A 16918-nucleotide genomic window follows, 5' to 3' on the forward strand; every position below is an offset into this window, starting at 1 on the left:
ACACAACGCTTTGGGCCAAGACTAGACCCAACGGAGCAAGTCAGCCTGGCTTCCTGTGACCCGAGACGACCGTAGATCCCCCCCATCACGCTTGCCACGGTTGGCCTTATTCGTCAGGGGCCAGGCGGGGGTCGTCACTATCTTGCCCATCACGGATCTTGCGTGCTAAGTATAGCGGACTGGCTCATCCTGACAAGGACCGCGGTGGGGAGTTCGGGCGCGTATCATCGTGTCGCGTTTCAGATCGAGCGGACAGCCTTGCAAAGCTGTCGGATGTACTACCCAAAGGGTTCATCGAGCTTACAACTAACTTTCATCGCACTGACAAAATCCAAAATGCCGTCGTATGTGAACAATCGTATATGATACGTACGCTAGCCTACACCCAAAGGCTCTCCCCGCGAATGGTGATTATTTGCCCCAAACATTGTTGTCCTCGTCCAGAACTCCGTGGTACGCCCACCGTGGGGGGGATCGGGCTGGATCCTGCTCCTGGCCCTGAGGATCATGACGGAAGCCGCCACTTCCTTCTGAGGCTCCTTCGGGGGCCGAATCCACGGTGTTCTCTTGAGGCTCCGATCCAGCCTCTTCGTCAATTGGTTTCCCAGACGGCCTTCTGGAGAACGAACGATAAAATTAGAACCGCTTGTTGGAAAGGAACCGCTAGGTCAGACTTACGAAAACCGTCGGGTTTCTGGACCCGACCAGGCGGATCCAAGCTCTCGCTGTGCCTGGGCTCTGTCCTCCTCCTCAGCCTCGCGGTCTTCCACTACAAGATCAACCAGTTGGTCACGACGGGAGCCGCCGGAGCTATGGGAGGTGGAGCTGGGATTGCGCTGCACCGAACGGGGGGCGTCTGGGGCTTGACCGGACTGGTTGGAGCTGGGCCTATGGCCTCGCTGCGAACTGGTGCTGCCCGACGCTCGGCGTTTTCGGTGCGTGCGAGCCTTTTTGACCTCTCCCGATCGATGGGAGTCCTGGTCACTCCGGCCGATAGGCAGACGCTGGTCTCTTGGCACTTCGTTGGCGGTAATTACAGGGTACTAAGCGCCGTCAGCAATCTCGACTTTCCTTTCACACACTCCGGATCAACCTACATTCCAATCTCCGAATTCTAGTGCTCGGGCATTGGTGAACAGTCGCTCATCCTCATCGTCCATCGTAGTCTCCATCATAGTGTAAGAGCCGAAGCGTTCGTTACGGCTCGGTCGTTCGCTTCGACTGCTGTGCCTGGATTCGCTACCAGCCAAAAGGGGGGTACGGCTGTTGGCTTCCCCAGGTTTGCTGACCTCGCCAGGCTTCGGGATCCAGTATTTTGCCTTGCCTCCCCGCTCATACCGCATGCCGTCCATGACTCGCTTCACGCGCGAGTCCGACTCTTCATGCGCGATGACATTGTCGCCCGAGTCGAAGAGTCGGTATTCGTAGTTCTCGCCCCGAAGCGTGATCTTTGTATCTTCCACCAAGTCGAGAACTCCAAATGAATCCCGCAGCGCGTACTTCACCGGCATCCGCGCAGCGGAGATGGTGGGGTCCGCGAAGTCATGCCATGAGAACGCATACCAGTGAGCGATGGCAAAGAAGGGCATTTCACAACAGAGGAGACAGTCCTGAACTGCAGCAGCCAGGTTGTCCGGCGTGTACCCAGCAGGGCTGTTGGAAAAGGCTCCCAGCCACTGCAAAATGGACAAGCCGAATCCCTGCCAGTATGAAGCGAAAATGATGAGTTTGATACAAAGGAATTTGGGAACGGGGCGGAAAGGCTTCAAATCGTCGTGCAGGCACACCCAAAACATGGCCAGAGAGTACAAACTGATGGTGACACTGATGTTGTACACAATACCGGTCCAGAGATATCCGGATGAGATACCCAAATAGCCCTCCTGGTAGGTATCCGTCGCCTTCATCACGATCGAGATCAGAGCCAGGATGGGCTTCAGCCAGGCATATTGTAAAATCCCCCGCTTGATGGCCAGGAAGGTGTGCGGGTCGGAGATGTCGATCTTGGGGAGACATTCGTTGAGCGGCCAGGCATGCGAAACGGGTGGACGGCCATGAGTCATGATAATCAAAGCTCGTTCGCCTTCGAGAAAGTTGATTAGGAGCTGAAAGAATGTGTAGATCGTGAACGCCTGCCGAGAACGCCTGTCAGTATAGTCTTCCTCCCACGCACAACCGTGGAGCGCTCCCATACCTCATAGATATCACGAATTGGATCTAGAAATTGAGCCGCCTTGAGCGACATGATGCTCGTCCACGATGACGCAGCAAAGATGGGAACCCTGGCGGGAGAATTAGTACCATTCCCGATATTCGACCCCTGACCCTGCTCTAGCGAGCCAATACTAACATTAAGAGGATGCGAATGACATATCGTTGGAGTAGAGGCTTGCGGTAGTTTTTACTAAGAATGCTGGGTTAGCTGTCGGGACGGAGGGTATTGGCGCGACGGAAGCTCGTACGTCTGAAGCCATATGGACCTGCATAAGACGCTCACAGTCAGCTCTGGAGGGGACAAGGGATGGTCGCAGTAGCAGGGAAGCTCACACGAAGGACAAAATCGAGGCTACTAGAGCCGAAACACCAGAAACAATGATAATGGCTCGAGCCAGGCTGGAGCCCGTTCCACCCCCGTGGCCAGCCATGATGCAAAGAGTCGATAGAGTCTCAGGAGTGCGATCTCCGTGGATTTGAGACACTAGATTAGTCCGTGGGAGTTGAGCGCGCAATCATGGTGGTCAGCGAGTCCGGTGTCGTGGTGTCGGCATGGTTGGCGGTCGCCTGGAATGTGGAGTGTGTTCGATGATGTCTTTCTTGGGGTTGACCCGTGACACCGCTTTCCTTGCTTCTCCAAAATCACTCAAACACACTCGACTGACTACCTAGTCACTGTGAGCTCTGGCTCGTCGCTCAGTCTTGCTAACAATGCTCACGTCGGTCCCCGGCTTCCTGGAGACATGGCCAGCACCAGCTTGACCGCGACCTACCTGACGCCGAACCCGAGCTTCAATTGGTACTGCCCGACTCCCGTCCCAGTTCGCGCGCTGCGGGCTAATATTTGCTGAAAATAGGTTCTTCCTGCTGGAACTGATTGTCTCCTGCATTCTGTAAGTTTCCTTACCAGCCAACATTCCACTCGTGCTAATAGTGATCTACCCACGCGCCTAGTGCCTTGTTCTTCCTCCTGTACTTCAACCGCCTTTTCGCGACTCTCCTGTCGTATGCGATCCGAGCATACACCTGGCACTACTACCGCGCGTATGTCGACATCAAGGCGCTCCAGGTATCTTTACTTGGTGGCAGGATCTTCTTCACGGGCATCCGGTACCATGGCGTAAATGAGACGATCTTTATCCATGGGGGGTTCATAACATGGAGGTATTGGATGCGCACGGTAGAACGAACGGACTTGTCCGGTATTAGACGCAAGACAGACGCCCCTGAGCCATCAGAGAACACAAGGCCTCATCCTGCGCATGGCGAGGGAGGCGCTGGCGGCCAGGATGACAGCCTCGGGGAGGAAGGCGGCGTGGAGAAGACAGCTGAGCTGCCATGTCGGATATCCATCACGATGTATGGGCTCGAATGGTTTATCTATAATCGGACACCGGCCTACGACAGCATTCTGACGGGCTTCGGATATGTTGCGGATTTGGACGGTGATGCTGCCAGCGTACGAGACCCAATATCTCCAGGTTTCGCTCCGATTGTGCCACACGGGCGGACGAACAGCACCTTCAAGACAACCCATGGGAGCCAATCACAAAGCAGCGTGGATGAAAGAGAAGCCTTTGCCGGCCAGGATCCTGCGGCCCGTCGCAATACGGAGCTCTCAGAATCTGTGTCGAATCTGCTTCAGCTCCTACCGATCAAACTGGACTGCACTAAGGGCGCTATTGTGATTGGGAACGAAAACACCCGCTCCGTATTGACGACCGCCTTCGATAGCGCAACAGGTACCATCGATGCTTGCAATGCTGGCCCTCTCGACCTCTACCGGCAATTGTTCTCGTTCAAATTCAACCATCTAGTGGTCCAGATGCGCCCAAATCCTGATTTCAAACAGAATCAGCTGGTGACTGCGAAGGCATTAAGCACGGTGCGAGAAGAAGAAGATGAAGCCACCAACAAACGTTCAACATTTTTCAATTATCCGTTCCAAAGGCGCAAGCTATGGCATGGCATTCGTGACCTGGTACCATACTTCCAAACGTCTGTGGAGTCATTTAATGCTAGCCCTCGCCACGGTGACAGAATGCCAAGAACCCAGGCGGAATTTCCTGAAGTGCGTTGGATGGGCCTGTCTCGATATCTGGATGAGGGTGGCGAGGATGAACATGAAAAATGGAACTCGATCGAGTACGGCAGGTTCTCCACCATTATCGACAGTCCTAGCTTGAGCGTGACCTACTTTTGGGACATTCCGGGACGGATTGGACCCGAGCAACCGGCATCAATTCATTGCGGGTTGCTAAGAGACAACGATATTAATCGTGCCCTTCCTCCAGAATGGGGTGTTGATGTCAAGGTGGACGGTGGGTCCATCAACTACGGACCCTGGGCCGACAGGGAACGAGTTGGCTTGCAAAATGTCTTTGTCCCCAATTTCTACCGCAGCGCCGAGCCAGCGGAACAGTTGGCCCCCGGAGTTCTACGACAAAGCACAACTTTTAAACTGCGAATTGAGATCAGCGAAGAACTGACACTGCGAATCCCGACCAGAGAGCAATCCAAGGACTGGCAATGGAAAGAGCGCGCAGATGCTATCAGAGGTATTTCAAAGGCCAAACATCAAACCAAAAGAAGAAAAGCACGTCACAAAGAAGCCGAAAAAGGCCATATCGCCTCCGACATCCGCCCCTTTGGGTGGCTTTCTATTCGCGTAGGACCTGATTCTACCATCAATTACACCATGGACATGGTAGCATCAAGCCTTGGGTTTCGCAATGAGCTCGCCCTTGATCTACGAGAGTCAAAAATGTCTTCCAGCGTGAACCATGGCTTGTTATGGCAATCCCCTCGGCAATTGATCAATTGCGATCTCTCCAACCCTCTCTGCTGGAACAGTCTCCGGACCTGGAACTTTACTGTCGACAGTCAGCAGATGGAACTGTTTCTGTTGCGCGACCACATCTTTCTTCTAACGGATCTCGTGACCGATTGGGCTTCCGGACCACCATCGGACTACTATACATTTGTGCCCTTCATTTACAATCTTGACCTTACCTTCTCAAACTTCCAGCTTTTCATCAACGTGAATGATCGCAATATCATCAGCAACCCCACTGATTTGGACGACAACCGATTTATCGTGATCAAAGGCAAGCAGCTGACGTCGAGCGTGATGATCCCATTGGACAAATACAAACCGGATCAGAATACAGTGGAGTTCAAGGTCGATCTCGAGAACGGTGGCGTGGATTTCCTGACACCCTTGTGGGATACCCTGCATACATTTCTGCCTCAAAAGTCCATGGCAACACTCGACAATCTATTCATCGATGGGTCTTACAATTACTTTCAGTCCACATCACCAGACCTGACAGATACATTGGTGCTCAATGTTGATGGATCGTCTCCCCGACTTTACCTGTATGGATTCCTGATAAAGAGCTTCATGGCCATCAAAGAGAATTACTTTGGCGATGAAATGCACTTCAGAACCCTTGAAGAGTATCAAGAGTTGGTTTACGCCGATGAGCCGCCAGAAAATCCCACAGGCATCAATCCAAACCGCAAATCGAATGATATGGACGTCTTGGTTCATGTCACAGTTCGTGATCCTTGTGCCCTGCTCCCCGAGACCATCTACGACCACCTGAAATGTCTGAGACTACGCGCTGCTTCCCTTGAGGCAGACTTGCGATTCACGAACTATTATATGGACCTCCAATTGTCCATCAGCCCACTCAAAGTGGACTTGCAGTCGACCCAGCCTGAAGGCTCCACGACCATATCTGGCACCCAATTATTCATTGACGGCACTTCAGTCTATGGACATCGCCTGTTCGGATTACCCCCTGCGGAGCCGATCTACGTGTGCAACTGGGACTTCGACGTGGGAAGGATCATTGGTGAATGCTCCACGGAATTCCTGGCATGTCTGAGTGCCTCTTTGAAGAGTTTTGATTTTTCGTTTGACAACTGGGAGAACGGCCTCCCTCCAATCATCCCACCTGCTCTCCACGATGTGACTTTTCTCAGAGCCAAGATCCACTCGCTTCATATCTCTGTGCTGCTTGACGAAGTTTCCATCATATTAAATGCTCGGCCTTTGAACATCAAGTTCAATGATTGGATTAATTCCAAGTTCTCCAAACGGTTGAGCGTTTCTGCCCCGGATATTTCAATTGCGGCAGTTAACCGCCAGTCCGTGGCCCAGGCCAACAATCGATCATCCGACCGAAAAGTCTCTCCTTTGGGACTTCTCCAACTGTCAGTGGCTTTCAAGATGGCTCAACGGAAGTGGGATATTGGCGAGAGCCGAAGACTGCAACAAGAGCACATTCAAGTTCATGACCAACGGACCCATAGGGCACAGTGGCTTCTTTTTGACTGGGAGGAATTGGAAACAACTTCGCCACTTCCACAAAGCGACGATATCAATCCGCCAACAATGCACATCCCATCAATGCCAGAACCCATCCATGGACGTGTTGGTCTTCCGAACACACCATACCGAGGAATTCAGCTCAATGGCAGCTCTAAGAGCTTCCTGGTGCATTCTGAGGCGTCTAGCCTCAAGAGTGTCAAGATTAAGCGAACTGGTACTGCCGACCATGCTACTATCAAGCTGACGCCAGATTCTGAACCCAGACAAAGGCCAGTAACCCCTCATCGGGGCACCAGCATGTCTACGCTGCAGGTCTACCGACTTCATGACAACGAATCTGGCTCTAGAGTAGGGTCTTACTCATCTGCTGCGATCAGGGATGCCAATCCTTGGATTATGCCACAATTCTCCTACTACAAGCTTGCCTTGGACACATCCGAACTTCCACTGCCATACAAACCCGACGAGGATCCTCCAACCGATAATGAGGCCAGAAACAACACAGAGTCGATGTTCTTGACTTTCGATGATGACCAGACGACGCACACCAATCTTGCATTAGAGCTTCCGCTGGGCATCAGAGGGTATTGTACACCCCGATTCCTTTTTAGCTTGGCTTCCTTGCTGGATGAACTAGAGCCAAAACACCCAGTTCAAATTATCGACTCCTTACAGAAAGACGTGATCTCGGATATTGTTGGGTATGACAAGGCCATGAGCCACCCGAAGAAGTTGACAGCCATTGCCCTTCGTATCCCTTCCATACAACTGAGACTTGTTGACCTTTCGGAGTCCCCCAACAACAAGCGCATCGAGTTCTCGGATGAGTATAGCATTGAAGTCCGGCATCTTCGAGCTGAAATTCGTCGAAAGGTTCAGCGACAAAAACATGATTTGCTCGAAGGTCTCCAACAAGGTGTCACAGTCCATGCGGAGGCTGAGCACCTCTCAGTTTTGGTGGAAGGTAGTCGAGCAGATGCCTTCCAAGAGAAAGCTGTGTTCAATTGTCATTTGGGTGATATGAATTTTTGGCTGGTCGCAAACCCCAACATTCGGTCTCACCTTCACATGCGAACCTTCAATACAGTCACGTCTGCCAAGTCCGTGGAACGCCTGGCTTTTCTCGTCCGCCGAGCCACCACGATGTTTGACTCTGTGGCATCTTCCTTCCAGCATATTTCGTCTTTGAGCAAGACACGTCTGCAGTTTCTGATCTACTTTGCTACGCAGTCGGCTGCTGGTATATCAGATCCAATTTTCCTGACTCGTATCTCATACGTCCTCAGAGTTGCTTCGAGTCATTTGCGACAACATGACTCGTGGAAGATCCTCTCTCGCATTCGCAACATTTACAAGAACTTGCCCGTGCACCACAAGCGAGAGTTGGATCGAGCTTGCTCAGGCGATCATCTGCCTTTGCCAGCTGATGCGAAGACGACGGTGCTATCTGGCTTCGACAAGTGGCGCGCCTGGGATCTCGCTCATGTTGAGAAGAGCTATGTCATGCGCAAAGTCTGGCCCACTATGGAACCTCTCCGGAAAGTTGAAGAGCCGTCCATATTCTTCTCATTATCCATCAAGACCTTCCGGTTTTCACTGGATCCCGGGCCTCGAGAGAGCGATCTTATTCTCGAAAGCTTGTCGACCGTCACGACTTTTGACCCCAACAAATTCACCCGAGATGGTGACAAAGAACAGCGGAGAAAGCTTATTATCGTGCAATCCTATTGTGCCTCTGCTGCCGTGCGACTGCGATGGGAAGTCTTGGATCTAGTGGAAGGTGTCATGAAGGTCATGTCAACAGTCACGCTGGAGTCTGCGCTCGCCCAAAATCCCAGCCACAGTGGTGATGAAACAACACCCGTTGAATTACAGGTTATCTCCGGCACCGATTTTGGGTCTGTTAGTCTTGACGGTATCAACGTTAAAATGGTCTTGGTGGGAAAGTCCCTTCGAGGGTCTTTGGTGCATAGATCGTTCAACGCTGAGAAGACGAAGACAGAAGAGCTAGCCTTGCTGTTAAGCGCCGGAACATGCACATCTGAACTCCTCAGTCAGAATCGCATCTTGATGGTTTCAAAGATTGCTGGTCCATATACCTACTTCTCACTCATATCGGAAGAGGATGAGATTGAGCGCAAGCGCGCATTCCAGGCGGCTTGCTCATGCAGAATGCTTCGATATGACATGAAGGAAGACCCTGTCAGCCTGGCACACACGGGAGACCGAATCATTGAAGATGAAGTGAGATACATTCGACAGCTTGTGAAGAACGTCCATAGGCCCAAGCCGCAAACCGATATGCCCCAGGTTCTGCTAAAGCCAATCCGCGATACCTTCCATGTTGCAATGTTCCTGGATGACTATCGGTTGAGCTTCACTTTTCTGCCGTCTTTGACCTACCTCGTGTCTGGTGAAGGTGTCCGAATGTCCATTCTGCCCACGGAAGGGTCCAATATCGAGGTTGATTTCGACATCAAGAAGAACTCTCACATGTTCGTGTCTGGTGACAGTGACAAATACATTAATACTTTGTCGGTTCTAGAGATACCTCCTGTCAACGGCCGAATCCTGCCCAATTTCTCTTCTGGACACAAAGAAGTCGAAGTTGAAATGACTATCGAGCTCATTCGCCTGGAAACAAGCGCCGTCCGAAGTCTTCTAAGTGTCCTGACCGGATCCGATGTTTCCCACATGATATCGGATCTCAAAAAGAATGTCGACGTTCTTCAGGCACATCTGGACGATGTGTTGTCCTTGCAAAAGTCACCACCGGAGCTCCAAACATCTGCCGATGGCACCGAAATTCTCTACAAAGCCCGTCTTACAATGGCCGGAGTAGAGATTCACGCCACGGCACCGGGTCTGAAAGGAAGAGAGTACTCGGCAGAGATGCTTTTCCGCCTTGGAATGATGCGGATGCGTCTCCAGAATGGCTTGGATCGGGGCTACTACATGGATTTCCCCGAGTTCAACATCGACGCTTCTCAAATCAGCCTCGAGCTGCGGAAACAGGAGAAGCGAAGAACACAAGCGTATGGCGGCTTCTCCGCTGGTGTCAAACTACTGGGAACATCTACCGTCCGTGAAAATGGCGAGGTGATACGGTCCTATCAATTAAGCAGCGACAATTTCGATGTCGAGCTTTTCGCCGAAACAGCTGCGCTTGTGGTGGATATTGCTATCTACACTCAAGAGCGTATCAAGACGCTTGACCTGTCTCATGAAGTTGAACGTCTCAAACGACTTCGGCACCGCGGCCCTCCCGAGGCGAAAGAAAAGCCTGTAGAGGCACCTGAAATTCATGTCAATGATGATGACTCGGCTCCGCAGCCCTTCCTCAATGCCATGTTCTCCCTCCAATTCCTCAATATCCAAGTTGCGTGGAACATGACAACTTCATCCCCTGCACCTGGTCGCCGGCCAGAAGATCTCATCTTTTCAATCCAACGAGTTGAACTGTCCAATAAGAAAAAGAACTCCGCCAAACTTCGGATCGAGAACATGCAAGTTCAAATGGTACCATTTGGTGCAGACAGGAGGAAGCGCTCGCTCAACTCGGCCTTAATGCCTGAAGTGATATTCAATGTGGCCTACTATTCCCATGGAAAGGAACTGTGGCTCGCATTTCAGGCTGCGGGCAAAGCGTTGGACATTCGTGCGACATCTGAATTTATCATTCCGGGCAACATGATCCGAGAATCGATTGCATCTGCTATCAAGGCCTTGCGGGAAGGCAGAGAGACCTCTGCCGCAAATCCCTCTGTTGACACCAACAACGAAAAAGAGCGTAATCTTTTCGGCAATATGCGCCTTCGATCCGTTTTGGTTGACGTTGACTTCGCCGGTGCCACTGTCTCTCTTCAGGGCAAGAACGGAGACTACGAACAAACACTGTTGACAACGGCTTTGAAGGGTAGCCGACTCTCTGAAGCAAGATATGGCCAATATGTCCGGGGCGACGCTGCTACCACTGCCACCCTCCGGTCTCCTGGTGTGGCGTTGAAGGTTCAGTTTGAGGACAACGGGACCGATGGCCCGGCACTCAACGCCGAGTTAAAGATTGAGCCGTCCACAAATGTCTTGTACCCGACTCTTGTCCCTCTGGTCAGACAAATAACCGCCACGGTCAAGGAGGTCATGGGAGGCGAACACGACCAGCCCGGGCGGTCATCCGCCACGACCAAGTCACAGCCACAGAAACTGATGGAAGAGACACCTTTCAGCGCTCGAGATCCGAACACAATTCTTGGTCGCTGCAGGCTGAATATGGGAGTGCTCTTCTGCAAGCAGGAGTTCAGTTTGAGCTGTCAGCCTATTGCAAGGGTGGCGGCCACAACCAAGTTTGACAGCGTTTATGTGACCGTCAACACGATGCAGTCCAAGGAGCAAGGACGGTTTGTCGCCCTGTCTCTGGCATTCAACGGCCTGGAAACGTCAGTGAAGCACGTGTATTCCAACGAGCCCACCGCAAGCTTTGAAGTCCAGTCCATGGTTTTGTCCCTCATGAACAGCAAGCACCTCGGCCGTACAAGCGGGATGTCTGCCATCCTGCGAGTCAGCCCGATGAAAGTTTCTCTCAATGCCAAACAGGTACAGGATTCTCTACTGTTCCGGGAGATCTGGTTTCCATCCGACGATAAACCTAGTGCCAGCTCGCCGCCCCCGCCAACGCCGTCCGAGACTCAGACCTACATTGTACAACGATACCAGCAGGTCGCCGCCGCGTCGGTATTTCCCTGGAATACGACCATCGCTATTGAGAAGCTGGAGATCCAGCTTGACCTGGGCTCAACATTGGGCAGGGCGCAGTTTGCGATCAACAACCTGTGGGTGTCGTCCAACAAGACTTCAGATAACGAGCAGTCGATGTGCATCAACTTTGATAAGATCGCTATTGAAAGCAAGGGCCGCATGAGTGGCAGTGTCGAGCTGCGTACCCTCAAGGTCCATACATCTATCGAGTGGCCAGAGGATAGTCGCGATGCTGGGCATACCCCGCTGATCCAGGCCTCAATTGCCTTCCATCATCTCCAGACCAAGGTGTCGTTTGACTACCAGCCTTTCCTGGTTGCGCACATTGCCATGTTTGACTTCCTGATGTACAACGTGCGGGGCGCCTCCGGCGAGCAGAATCAGCGACTCTTCAGCATCCTGGAAGGAGACGAGGTCCAGGCCTTCTGCACGTCTCTGACGGCCTCACAGGCTCTTGCATTCTACCAAGCATGGCAGCGTCTGGTCCAAGACAAGCAAGCGGCGTACCAGGCGTCGCTGCGTGAAATGGAACGATATCTTCGGCGCAAATCTTCCTCTGGCGTTAGCCACATCGACATCCCCGCCAAGGCTCTGGCCAAGAAGGACAAAGACGACGCATTCACTGCGCCTCTTTCACTGCATACCGGGGTCGTTGTCAACATCCGTTACGTCAACATCGGAGCGTTCCCCAGCTCGTTTATTGACAATCAGATCTTCAAACTGGAGGCCCATGACGCCCAGGCTCGGTTTGCCGTCTCCCTCCGATCCGGCAAGCTCCACAGTGCCCTGGGCCTGACGCTGGGCCAGCTCCGCGTCGCTCTCTCCGCCATCAGCCGCCCCAGCTCCGCGCAACTCGAAGACTTGTCCGTGGACGAGATCGCCCAGCGCGCCGCCGGGTCCCGGGGCGGCACGATCCTCAAGGTCCCCCGGCTGGTGGCCAGCATGGAGACGTGGCAGGTGCCTGGCACGCAACAGATCGAGTACATCTTCCGCAGCACGTTCGAGGGCAAGGTGGATGTGGGCTGGAACTACTCGCGCATCAGCTTCATCCGGGATATGTGGGAGACGCACACGCGGGCCCTAGCCACGCGCCTCGGCAAGCCGCTGCCTCCGTCGGCCGTGCAGATTACTGGTGGTCCCGGGCGCAGTGCCGAGGGTGGCGATGCCGGTCCCGAGCAACAGGAGAAGATCACGGCGGTGGTCCATGTGCCGCAGTCCAAGTACAGCTACACGGCGCTTGAGCCGCCGGTTATTGAGACGCCGCAGCTCCGGGATATGGGCGAGGCTACACCGCCGCTGGAGTGGATTGGGCTGCATCGAGATAAGCTGCCCAATGTCACGCATCAGATCATTATTGTGCCGTTGCTGGAGATTGCGAAGGAGGTGGAGGATGCGTATGGGCGGATCCTGGGGGCGTGAATTCCTGCATGGGACGGCGTTTATCGGTTCTTCTTGTACATTTTGCATATCCTAGTTATCATCCGTAGCTGGAATTATTATTGTTACTGTCTACCTCTACTTCTTCTCCCTCCTTTCATCCCGTCTCCGCCTGAAGCACCAATACATTAGTCAGCTCCTGCTCGAAGCGGTCAGCAGCGTGTATTGACGCGAGCCTGCTGATTGGCGGACAGCTACTACCCACCCTCCGCCGCCGCGAGAATCGTGGTGGTGGACAGGCTCATCCAGCGATGGGGGATGACTCGGAATGCGGTGAATCAGCGTCCCGAGAGTGTCCTGGGAGGTGGAACGGAGGAATATCGCCCTCCTGGGCGGAAAGAGGGAGCCGACGAAGGGCTGAGTCGGGAGAACCACGGATGACGGCATGTCGTGAGTCAAGGAAGGAACATGACATGCTTTGAAATCAACTCATCACTAGTGAGTTTAGTAAAGAGACATGGGAAGGTGCAAAATCATCGACTAGTAGTACTGTAGTGTTGCCATGGCATAGCTCACTCGCCCGCCGTACAGCCGGGAGTGAAACGCACAAAACGGAGGGGCAGAAAGCCCCCACTTTCGCTTTTCCTTTTTTTTTCTCCCACTTTTCCTCCCCCTCCTTCTTCCCTTCCTCTTTCCTTCTTCACCCTCTTCACTCCGTCTTCTGGAGCAGTTGCACATAGTCTCTGGATTTTGTGATCGAGTCTCTGCTCGGTCCTGGTCGTCTGTGTGCTTTCTTGCTTCTACCTTTATCCCATCAACTCCTACCCCCGCCTCTAGGGCTTTACTGAGGAAACAACCGCCAACATGGTTAAGTAAGTCGGATCATCGATGAAGAAAAATCATTGACACCCTGGCTAACAAGAGTCTTTCTCTAGCTTCACCATCGAGGAGGTCCGTAATCTCTACTGATCCGCTGCCCCGATCGAGGGGCAGCCGGGCTTGCGTTTCATCTGACACTCAGCTAACCCTCATTAGATCCGTGCCCTGATGGACAAGCCGGCCAACATCCGGAACATGTCCGTCATTGCTCACGGTATGCTCCATCACCTCTGCATCCTGACGAGAATGATACTGACAAGGTTGATGCAGTCGATCACGGAAAGTCCACCCTGTCCGACTCCCTGGTCCAGCGTGCCGGTATCATTTCGGCCGCCAAGGCCGGTGAGTCTCGGTTCATGGACACCCGTCCCGATGAGCAGGACCGTTGCATTACCATCAAGTCCACCGCCATCTCCCTGTACGCCAAGTTCCCCGACCCGGAGGACCTGAAGGAGATCCCCCAGAAGGTCGACGGCCACGAGTTCCTGATCAACCTGATCGACTCGCCCGGTCACGTTGACTTCTCGTCCGAGGTCACGGCCGCTCTCCGTGTCACTGACGGTGCCCTGGTCGTCGTCGACTGCGTGTCCGGTGTCTGTGTCCAGACCGAGACTGTGCTGCGTCAGGCCCTGACCGAGCGTATCAAGCCGGTCCTGATTATCAACAAGGTCGACCGTGCTCTGCTCGAGCTGCAGGTGTCCAAGGAGGATCTGTACCAGTCTTTCTCCCGTACCATCGAGTCCGTCAATGTCATCATCGCCACCTACTTCGACAAGTCCCTCGGTGATGTCCAGGTCTACCCCGACCGCGGCACCATCGCCTTCGGTTCCGGTCTGCACGGCTGGGCGTTCACCGTCCGCCAGTTCGCTGTCAAGTACGCCAAGAAGTTCGGTGTCGACCGCAAGAAGATGCTGGAGCGTCTGTGGGGTGACAACTACTTCAACCCCAAGACCAAGAAGTGGACCAAGAACGGCGAGCACGAGGGCAAGCCGCTGGAGCGTGCCTTCAACCAGTTCATCCTGGACCCCATCTTCAAGATCTTCGCCGCTGTCAACCACAACAAGCGTGACGAGATCATGGCCCTCCTGGAGAAGCTCGAGGTCAAGCTGGCCTCCGAGGAGAAGGACCTCGAGGGCAAGCAGCTCCTCAAGGTTGTCATGCGCAAGTTCCTGCCTGCCGCCGACGCTCTGCTGGAGATGATCTGTATCCACCTGCCCTCGCCCGTCACGGCCCAGAAGTACCGTGCCGAGACTCTGTACGAGGGTCCCACCGACGATGCCGCCTGCATTGGTATCCGCGACTGTGACCCCAAGGCTCCTCTGATGCTGTACGTGTCCAAGATGGTGCCGACCTCCGATAAGGGCCGTTTCTACGCCTTCGGTCGTGTCTACGCCGGTACCGTCAAGTCCGGTCTCAAGGTCCGCATCCAGGGTCCCAACTACACCCCTGGCAAGAAGGAGGACCTGTTCATCAAGGCCATCCAGCGTACCATTCTGATGATGGGTCGCTTCATCGAGCCCATTGAGGACGTTCCCGCCGGTAACATCGTCGGTCTGGTCGGTATCGATCAGTTCCTGCTCAAGTCGGGTACCCTGACCACCGACGAGACCGCCCACAACCTCAAGGTCATGAAGTTCTCCGTCTCGCCCGTCGTGCAGCGTTCCGTCGAGGTCAAGAACGCCGCTGACCTGCCCAAGCTGGTCGAGGGTCTCAAGCGTCTGTCCAAGTCCGACCCCTGCGTCCTCACCCTCATCAACGAGTCTGGTGAGCACGTCGTTGCCGGTGCCGGCGAGCTGCACCTGGAGATCTGCCTGAAGGATCTGGAGGAGGACCACGCCGGTGTGCCCCTGCGCATCTCGGACCCCGTTGTGTCCTACCGTGAGACTGTTTCCGGCGTGTCGAGCATGACTGCCCTGTCCAAGTCGCCCAACAAGCACAACCGTCTGTACATGACTGCTCAGCCCATCGACGAGGAGGTCTCCCTCGCCATCGAGGCTGGCAAGATTAGCCCCCGTGACGACTTCAAGGCTCGTGCCCGTGTCCTGGCTGACGACTACGGTTGGGATGTCACCGATGCCCGTAAGATTTGGTGCTTCGGTCCCGACACCACCGGTGCCAACCTGCTGGTCGACCAGACCAAGGCCGTGCAGTACCTGAACGAAATCAAGGACTCCGTTGTCTCCGGTTTCCAGTGGGCCACCCGCGAGGGTCCCGTTGCCGAGGAGCCCATGCGCTCAGTCCGCTTCAACATCCTGGATGTTACCCTGCACGCCGATGCCATTCACCGTGGTGGTGGTCAGCTCATCCCCACTGCCCGTCGTGTCCTGTACGCCGCTGCCATGCTGGCTGACCCCGGTGTTCTCGAGCCCATCTTCAACGTCGAGATCCAGGTGCCCGAGCAGGCCATGGGTGGTATCTACGGTGTCCTTACCCGCCGTCGTGGTCACGTCTACTCCGAGGAGCAGCGTCCCGGTACTCCTCTGTTCAACGTCAAGGCCTACCTGCCCGTCAACGAGTCGTTCGGTTTCCCCGCCGATCTGCGCTCCGCCACCGGTGGCCAGGCCTTCCCCCAGTCCGTCTTCGACCACTGGGCCATCCTCCCTGGTGGCTCCCCTCTCGACCCGACCAGCAAGCCCGGTCAGGTTGTCGCCGAGATGCGGAAGCGCAAGGGTCTCAAGGAGCAGATCCCCGGCTACGAGAACGTAAGTTTTGATCCCCCTCGTGTTTTGTACATCCATCCCGCTAACTTTGGATCTAGTACTACGACAAGCTGTAAAAATGCTCACGGCTGCCCGGAATGGCGCTTCTGCCAGTCATACGTGGAATCTTTTTTTATGAGATTGATGAATGCAATACAACTTTCACGTTCAACCAAAATTCCACCCCTCTCAACAAAATACGTCGGGCCAACCATTGCTCTCCTATTGGGATAGCAATGGCTTCGGTAGCGGATGGCTATCCATCTGCTCCGACTCGACTCCATGACTTTTAACTTGGCTTTTGTCTTCATAATTTGTTTCGTGAGGGTTTGTTTTTTTCTTTTCTTTTTCTTTTGTCTCTTCGCTCCTGTCTAGTTATACCAGTTTGAGCATGAAAATAAACATGGTATAGCTAGGCAATCGCGCTTTTTCTTCTCGTAGTCACGTGTAGATTTAAGATAGTAGAGGAGATTGGCGCTGTTGTAACTCTACGGAGCTCAGCTGAAAGGTGTGCGCGGTCACGTGACCTATCGCGTGCCTCGCGTTCGCAATAGACGGATCCTGCACTTTTTGGTCTCCTGTTCCTCCTCCTGTCACCCGCCATGGCTGCATTTGCCGACACCGATCAATGATTGATTCTACCTCCTGATTGATA

General features: G+C 53.9%; 4 protein-coding genes across 4 annotated transcripts; 2 read left to right on the plus strand and 2 right to left on the minus strand.

The window, feature by feature from the left end:
* Positions 1-411: 411 nt before the first annotated feature.
* On the minus strand, positions 412-2645 carry N7510_006416 (OSTA/TMEM184 family protein; the record flags this gene model as incomplete). The annotated part of the gene is made up of 5 exons (XM_056978342.1): positions 412-616; positions 679-1043; positions 1098-2132; positions 2195-2282; positions 2548-2645. 5 exons carry the CDS (start codon positions 2643-2645, stop codon positions 412-414), a joined length of 1791 nt encoding a protein of 596 aa, XP_056834374.1.
* Positions 2646-2957: 312 nt separating this feature from the next.
* Positions 2958-12727, plus strand: N7510_006417 (uncharacterized protein; the record flags this gene model as incomplete). Its single annotated transcript, XM_056978343.1, has 2 exons — positions 2958-3013; positions 3169-12727. The coding sequence occupies 2 exons, from the start codon at positions 2958-2960 to the stop codon at positions 12725-12727; spliced, it is 9615 nt and encodes a 3204-aa protein (XP_056834375.1).
* A 150-nt stretch (positions 12728-12877) lies between these two features.
* N7510_006418 (uncharacterized protein) lies at positions 12878-13132 on the minus strand (the record flags this gene model as incomplete). The annotated part of the gene is made up of 1 exon (XM_056978344.1): positions 12878-13132. The coding sequence occupies one exon, from the start codon at positions 13130-13132 to the stop codon at positions 12878-12880; it is 255 nt and encodes an 84-aa protein (XP_056834376.1).
* Positions 13133-13549: 417 nt separating this feature from the next.
* Positions 13550-16340, plus strand: N7510_006419 (elongation factor 2; the record flags this gene model as incomplete). The annotated part of the gene is made up of 5 exons (XM_056978345.1): positions 13550-13557; positions 13621-13636; positions 13721-13778; positions 13835-16266; positions 16323-16340. The coding sequence occupies 5 exons, from the start codon at positions 13550-13552 to the stop codon at positions 16338-16340; spliced, it is 2532 nt and encodes an 843-aa protein (XP_056834377.1).
* Positions 16341-16918: the final 578 nt, after the last annotated feature.

Source organism: Penicillium lagena, assembly GCF_028827675.1.
Source record: "Penicillium lagena strain IBT 129212 chromosome Unknown utg000003l_segment0_segment0, whole genome shotgun sequence".
In the NCBI taxonomy this organism is placed as follows: domain Eukaryota; kingdom Fungi; phylum Ascomycota; class Eurotiomycetes; order Eurotiales; family Aspergillaceae; genus Penicillium; species Penicillium lagena.